Below are 8108 nucleotides of genomic sequence, written 5' to 3' on the forward strand. Positions count from 1 at the left end.
CTTTTCCACTCTCTCTCTCTCTCTCTCTGCAGGACTGGCTCTCCTGCTGCATGTGCAGTTAGGTAAGACTTTGTCCACTTGGTGTGTTACTCTCAAACGGCAAAAAACACAACCATCATCATCAACAACAACAACAACAACAAGTGCTTATTTTTTGTCACTCGTCCCTTGCAGGATCCTCCTACATCCTCTCATGTTATTTCACCAACTGGGGACAGTACCGTCCCGGTGCCGGGAAGTACTTCCCCACCAACGTTGACCCGTGTCTCTGTGACCACCTCATCTATGCCTTCGCTGGAATGAGCGGAAACGAGATCAAGACCTACGAGTGGGACGACGTCAAGCTCTACGGAGAGTTCCAGGCTCTCAAGCAACAGTGAGCAGACACGCACACACGCACACACACACACACACTTATGCTGTGCATAATAATCTATTATATATATGAAGGCTATTTTCACACATCATCATCACGCACCAATGCATATGGTCCATTACACACTGACCTAAAAGGTTTGAGAACTTCATCATTTTTGTTTTGTTTTTCAGGAACAGCCAACTGAAGACCCTGCTGGCCATTGGTGGATGGAACTTTGGCACTGCCAAGTGAGTATTAAAACAAGAGGATCAATTAACTCCAATGACAGGGTGACAGGAATGGGTGAAAGCACTCGTAGGCTAAAGGCCTATTCATAGTCTGGATTTTCGGTGGTGAGCTGACCACCGGAGCTGAAATAACGTTGAGCGGTGGTGAGTAAAAACAGAGAGAAGGGCTGGAGCGGTGGTTTGCTCTTCACCGCGGCTCGTGACGTCATGTTGTAGTTCGGTGGTCACCTCAGTGACGTCATGTTGTAGTTCGGTGGTCACCTCAGTGACGTCATGTTGTAGTTTGGTGGTCACCTCAGTGACGTCATGTTGTAGTTCGGTGGTCACCTCAGTGACGTCATGTTGTAGTTTGGTGGTCACCTCAGTGACGTCATGTTGTAGTTCGGTGGTCACCTCAGTGACGTCATGTTGTAGTTCGGTGGTCACCCCACCACCGTAAATCCTATGTATGAGCCTTAAGTCCTGCCCTATGCGGGAGCTAACTATAGTAGGCTAAGTCCTGCCCTATGCGGGAGCTAACTATTTCCGTAGACAACGCCCTGGTAACGTCTGTCCCAACATCCAGGGACCTTGGTGTTGTCCTGGACAGTCAGCTCTCGTTCAAAACACACATCACAGTGTATATGTATAGTTTCATTATATAGAAGTTCCACTGTTACGTTATCAGCTCACGCATGTTTCATAATTTTATGTATGTGATGTACTATCGCCATGCTTTGTGTTCTTGCTTAATGTAAATCGCTCTGGATTAAGAGCGTCTGCTAAATGCCTAAATTGTAAATTGTATACCCTTCTCTAATCTCCCTCTGTCTCTCTGCAGGTTCACAGCCATGGTGTCCAGTCCTGCTAACCGTCAGACCTTCATCCAAAGCGTGATCAAGTTCCTGCGTCAGTACGGCTTTGATGGTCTGGACATCGACTGGGAGTACCCAGGCTCTCGTGGCTCCCCACCTGAGGACAAGGCTCGCTACACCGTCCTGTGTCAGGTCAGCCTTCTATCAAGTTATGTTATAAACAACAGCCTAACTTATATAATTAATTGTATGTCTTTCCCCAGCCTTAATCCCTGTATATTCTATATTATTAAGCTTATTGTGTATGTTAATGTGAAATATTGTATGATTCTCTAAGGGATATATATGAAGCACAGCCCCTTACTGGGACTGTGTCTCATTAACCCATTTTGGACTGAGGCCGATAAAAAAAAAGGCTTCAAAATCCAACCCAGAATTATCTCTATTGGGCCACGGACCCCCATCTCAAAATATGTAGTTCCAGGGACCCCCCAGAAGCAAATATTTTAGTTAAAAATGTTCGCTCTATATTCAATGATTTGCGCCACATTTTAACGACTTTTCAAAAATAGCAGACTTACAAGCGAGTGGCGCGCTACGAGCTTGTAGATCTGCTATTTTTCAACAGATAAAGCATAACAGCCTTGTCTTTCTCCACCACCACCTCCTCTCTCTCTCTGCAGGAGCTGTTGGCTGCCTTCGAGGCTGAAGGTACGGACCGTCCTCGTCTGATGCTCACCGCTGCCGTCTCTGCTGGAAAGGGAACCATCGACACTGGATACCAGATCTCCGCCATCGGAGGGTCAGTATACTGTAGATAACACACAAACATCGACACTGGACATCGATGATGTCACTGGAAGTCGGTTTCTGAACTGCCCACAGCCCTCCTATGAGACACAGACCGAGTAGTTTTTTTTCCTCTCATGATTATTAGCGAGGACCTATTATATGAAGATAGGTTGAAAAATGGTGAAGTGTTCCTTTAAGTAAAAGTACCAATACTGAAATGTAGAACTACTTTGTTACAAGTAAAAGTACTGAATTTAAACTATACTTGAGTAAAGTACAAAAGTATCGGCATCAAAATGTACTTAAAGTACTAAAAGTAAAAGTACTCATATTGCAGAATGTCCCATTTCACAAGTTCAAAACGTGTACAAAATCTATTGAAAATAGCCGATCTACAAGCTCACAATGTGTCGCGTTGTAAAGTACAAATACCTCAACATTGTACTTAAGTAAAAGTAATTTCCACCACTGCACTTACTCATGGCCCATAGCACTTACCCTACCCCCTTAGATAGCATTTCTGTAGACTTAGATAGCATTTGATACAGACTTATAGCATGTTATGTAGACAGCACTATAATTGCATTGTATGTAGTCATAGCACGTCATAGTACATATGTATAGCATAGTATAGTATAGTATATTATGTATAGTTTATAGTTTCATTATATAGATATTCCACTTACTTTCTTAGCTTACTCATGTTTCATGATAAATGCTTTTTATGTGATGTATTCCCATGCTTTTTTGTTCTTGCTTAATGTAAATCGCTCTGGATTAAGAGCGTCTGCTAAATGCCTAAATTGTAAATTACCCTACGTGAGGCGATAGCAGGCGAACAGGCGATGGTCGAAAAGTGGGCCGGAGGAACGTCGGACGAAAAGATAAAAATAATTAATCTTAGGGAGACGTCGCCCGGCGATAGTGGGCGATTGGGCCAATGAAATGCAAGCGATGCTCGCCGTTGTTGAAACGTAGGGTATAATAGTTGCTTTACATCACTGACACAGACTCCTATAAAATGTCCTTTTCACCATGAAGTATCCTGGACTACTTCCATGTGATGACCTACGACTTCCACGGCTCCTGGGAGCACATCGTTGGAGAGAACAGCCCACTGTACAGAGGCCCGTCTGACGAGGGTAGTCTGATCTACTTCAACATGGTGAGTGTGGGGAGGTTCCTCTCTATGATCTGTACGTTTCGACCTGACAGATTCTACAAAATTGTCTTCTTAAATCCGGACAGTTTTCTGAAAAACCCTTATGTTTCTATGTCGGTGGTTCTCAAACTATTTCGTGTCAAGGACCCCAAAAATTATAAATTGGCCGCCGACCCCCCCCCCCCCCCCCATCTGAAAATATGTAGTTCCAGGGACCCCCCCAAAAGCAAAGATTTGAGTTAAAACGCTCGCTCTGAAAGAATATGCCACATTTTCACGATCTTTCAAAAATAACACACCTACAAGCTCGTAGCGCGGCAGCTATTTTTCAATAGCTAAAGTATATATAATACTGACCTGACGAAGATCTGTGAAGATCGAAACGTTGTCGATTCAATAAAGTAATTCTTTACCAAAAGAATGGTGTGCGGGCCCACCCACTGTCGAGGTGCATGTAAATAGGTATATGCTCTGAAATAGCTGAAGTATAACATATTGCTTAATAAAACACCAAAAGGGGATCCCGCCCAAAATGGGTCAACGGCATTGGATAAATGTCTGTTTACTGTCTGTCAAGAATGGCGGTTGACGCCACTATGTTTCCTTTGTCCATATATATATATATATATATATATATATATATATATATATATATATATTAGGACTACGCTATGAACTACTGGAAGAGCCAGGGCGCCCCAGCTGAGAAGCTGCTGGTCGGATTCCCCACCTACGGACACACCTTCAAACTGGCCTCCTCTTCCAACACCGCTGTTGGTGCTGCAAACAGTGGAGCTGGACCCGCTGGACCCTACACCCGCCAGGCTGGCTTCTGGGCCTACTATGAGGTATATTAAAGTGTGTGCGTGAGCGCACGCACGTGTGCGAACTAAGCTTCATGCGATACCTCTTGTCAACCAGTAGTAGACCGAGAAAATGACAGGATATAAACCTCTCAGTAGTGTAGAGACCAACACCAAAACCAACCAAACCATTGCATATGTGTTAGTTGTATTGCATTATCAAACCCATTAAAGGACCACTTTTCAACCTACCTTCATATAATTGGTCCTCACAGATGTTCATGATAAAATATCACAATTTCTTTCTACTTAGTCTGCGTCTCATAGGAGGGCTGTGGGGCAGTTCAGAAACCCGTCCACCAGTGACATCATCGATGGGGGAATCCAAGCTAATAGAAACTGCAGGCTTTCTATTCTTGAAAAGTTGCAGTGCGAAAATGGAAGCCATCGTTCTCACGATAATACAAATCTAAAAATTGTTTAAAAAGAGCATCTGCCTAACGATGATGTTTCTGAACTGCCCACAGCCCTCCCATGAGACACAGACAGAGTAGAAACAAAATAATGTGTGGTATTTTATCATGATCATTAGTGAGGACCAATTATATGAAGGTAAGTTGAAAAGTAGTGAAGTGGTCCTTTAAGTGGTCCTGCACATTAGCTGGTGCAAAGCTGGGGTCAACACAGAACAATAAAAACATGACATTCGACAGGAATTAGTACAATACAGGACCATTGCTGTTGCTTATTGCAATTTGACCTTACTTCGTGTTTTCTTCCACAATGTTGAGGAGGCTCACGGCGGCCGGGCTCCACTGGGCGCGTCTCCGTCGCGTGCGTAAAAAAACGAACCAGGGCAATTTTAATGCAGTCACGCAACGCAACACAACGCAGTGAAGCCACCCTTCATTGATTAAAAAGGGAACATTTAGTGACATCCGGGTCACTAAACTGCCTCCCCCTGGCCAGCCGGGGCGCCTGATGGAGGGGAAAGGAACTGGTTGGAATAACGTGTTCCTTCCACGCGCTACATCCAACCAGGGAAACTCCCCCCTGTCAGGTGTAAAGGAGCAACTTGGACACTCAGGCATGATGGAAGTCCGTTGCTCTCCCCTTGTCCCCCATATATGGGGGACTAGGTTGGTGGAGGGTGTGTAGAGCCCAGGATCACATTAGATGATTGACACAGGGGTGAAAAATGGGTTACAAAATCGTGGGATAAAAAATATATTAGAAAAAAAAAAGGGAACATTCCCTGACGGTGACGGAGACGCGAATGTCTCTGCCTGCCATGTTGCTACGGTATACAGGCTGTGTTGTACTGTGTGTACATGTTGCTACAGGCTGTGTTGTACTGTGTGTACATGTTACTACAGGCTGTGTTGTACTGTATGCATGCATGAGGATAAACCTATAAATCTCTGCCTTCATTCAGATCTGCACCTTCCTGAAGCAAGGCGCCACTCAGGCCTGGGACGCCCCCCAGATGGTGCCTTACGCGTACAACACCCAGACCTGGGTCGGATACGACAACATCAAGAGCTTCAACATTAAGGTGCGCTATTACTATTCGACGTATTGTTCTAGATTCATATAGGCCACTACTAGCTATAGTCTCCTATAATTCCATAGGGGTGCTTTGTTTTTCGCCTAAACCACTCGGGGTCCGTCTATCTATTCACAGATCGACTGGCTGAAGAAGAGCGGTTTCGGTGGAGCCATGGTCTGGAGTTTGGACCTGGACGACTTCAGCGGCACCTTCTGTGGCGAGGGAACATACCCTCTGATCAACACCATCAAGACCGGCCTGGGAACCGGAGCTGCCGGTGATTAACATGCACTCTCCCATGCACGCTCACTTACAAAAACCCACATGTATGCTCAATGCATGATTTAGTTTTTAACCCCATTTTGGGGCGGGAACCCCTTTTGGTGTTCGCATTATGTTATCATTTAGCTATTGAAAAATAGCAGATCTACGGTGGCGCGCTACGAGCTCGTAGGTCTGCTATTTTTGAAAAGTCGTGAAAATGTGGCGCGGATCTTTGAATATTATATTCTTTCAGAGCAAACGTTTTTAACTCAAATCTTTGCTTCCGGGGGATATGGTCCCTGGAACAACATATTTTCAGATGGGGGTCGGCGGCCAAATACAGATAATTCCAAGGGTTCTTGACATGAAATATTGAGCACCACTGATATAGAAACATGAGGTTTTTCAGAAAAAATGAAATTTTAAAAAATATATATTTTTTTTAGATTTCGATGTCAGGTCAAAATGGGTTAACTGCATCAGAGTTCCATCTCTTGGACACGTTATCCTCATGTTCCTCCGTGTCTCTCGTTGCAGGTTGTAAATACAGCCCTCCCGCGCCCCCAGCGCCCCAGCCTAGCGGAGGCGGCGGAACCAGCGGTGGCGGAAGCAGCAGCGGAGGAACCGGGTGGTGCGCGGGCAAGACCGGCGGACTCTACCCAGACCCCACCAACAAGAACGCCTACTACCAGTGCGCTCAGGGACGTACCTACAAAGAGAACTGCGCTGCCGGCCTCGTGTTCGACAAGAGCTGCAGCTGCTGCAACTGGGCTTGAACGACTTGACATGATTTCACTTTTTAGAGTTGTTCTTTATAGGTGTTATTTACACAATAAATAAATGATGTCATTCAAAGACGCTGCGGTACCGTCAAAGTCTTTTTTTTCCTTATGTGCCTTTCTCTCACCAAGTTGTCATGTCTTCACTTGAGTGTTCATCAAATCTAAAAAGTTCCATCCAAAGAGTGCAAAGAGAATATGTTCATTGCAGCAGAAAACTGAATATCACACATAGAGAACATCATCTTATATAGTATTAAATCCCAAGCAGATCACAGCACAAAAACAAACAGCACAACAATTAAAGGGTAAGTATGTAGCTTACTGTATTTCAGAGTGGTCATCACCAGGCAACACCATATGCCCTTTGGCTCTCTAAAGTCTAAACTACAGCAATTTAAGCTCTCAAAGGGTTATAGAGGCTAGTTAGCTCTGGTCCATATAGCTCTAATGCGTTGCATTTAGAGCTATGTTACTGTCAACTTCCGGGGCTCGCATGAATGCAGACCAAAGGGACTTTTTTCACCGGAGGAAAAATATTCTCTACGAGGCAATTATCTGGGCAATATCGGTAGAGGGCGCAGCGGAGTAACTAAAAGTATTTTTTTTCCCGGTGGAAACAAAATCCCCTTGATAAACAAAGTATATCACAGCCCCAGCATGTAGACCATCACTGTAATAGCACCATACGAGGGAAATCAAATAGATGAGACGGACACAGACAGCTCATGTTTCACAGCTCCACACAGGACACTGTCCTCACAGTAAGTGAGGCTTTTTATTGATTAGACACACCCATAATCACACCACACCCACTCGCAGGTGGCACTGATCAGTGTTCAATTCCTCATTAACAAGCACCAAAATAATAATAAGTTTGTCTCTATATATATATAGGTTACAATTAAGAGCATATCTTAACACCCCTTTTGGCCCAAAAGTACCGTTTATACTAAGGAAAGTAATAATAATAATAATAATAAAACTTTATTTGTAGGCTATAGCACCTTTCATGACATGAAATGCAGCTCAAAGTGCTTTACAGAGCAATGGAGAAAAAAAAAAGAAAAGCAAGGCAACGACATTAAAAAACAAGCAGTAATGCAATACAGTCAGGACATGAATAACAAAAATTAAAGATCAATTAAAAGCAATGTTGTAGAAGTGGGTCTTGAGCTGTGCTTTAAAAATGTCTACAGAGGCTGCCTGACGAAGGTACAGTGGGAGCTTGTTTCATGCCGTCGGCCCGTAGAAGCAAAAAGCTGCTTCCCGTGTTTTTTAGTTGCCATTTTTTTAGGCAAAGCGAGCAGGCCAGCAGTGGAAGACCTTAGGGGGCGGTTTGGGACATATTTAGGCAGG

The 8108-nt window shown here is 44.2% G+C and overlaps 1 protein-coding gene across 1 annotated transcript; it reads left to right on the plus strand.

The window, feature by feature from the left end:
• The first annotated feature begins 206 nt into the window (after positions 1–206).
• On the plus strand, positions 207–6786 carry LOC310863637 (acidic mammalian chitinase-like). Its single transcript, XM_083772115.1, has 9 exons — positions 207–376; positions 550–606; positions 1427–1592; positions 2084–2202; positions 3234–3357; positions 4017–4202; positions 5593–5712; positions 5842–5983; positions 6508–6786. The coding sequence occupies exons 1-9, from the start codon at positions 300–302 to the stop codon at positions 6744–6746; spliced, it is 1230 nt and encodes a 409-aa protein (XP_083628241.1). The 5' UTR covers positions 207–299; the 3' UTR covers positions 6747–6786.
• The last annotated feature ends 1322 nt before the right edge of the window (positions 6787–8108 follow it).

The sequence above is a fragment of the Protomyctophum parallelum genome (assembly GCF_964188405.1).
Source record: "Protomyctophum parallelum genome assembly, chromosome: 8".
In the NCBI taxonomy this organism is placed as follows: domain Eukaryota; kingdom Metazoa; phylum Chordata; class Actinopteri; order Myctophiformes; family Myctophidae; genus Protomyctophum; species Protomyctophum parallelum.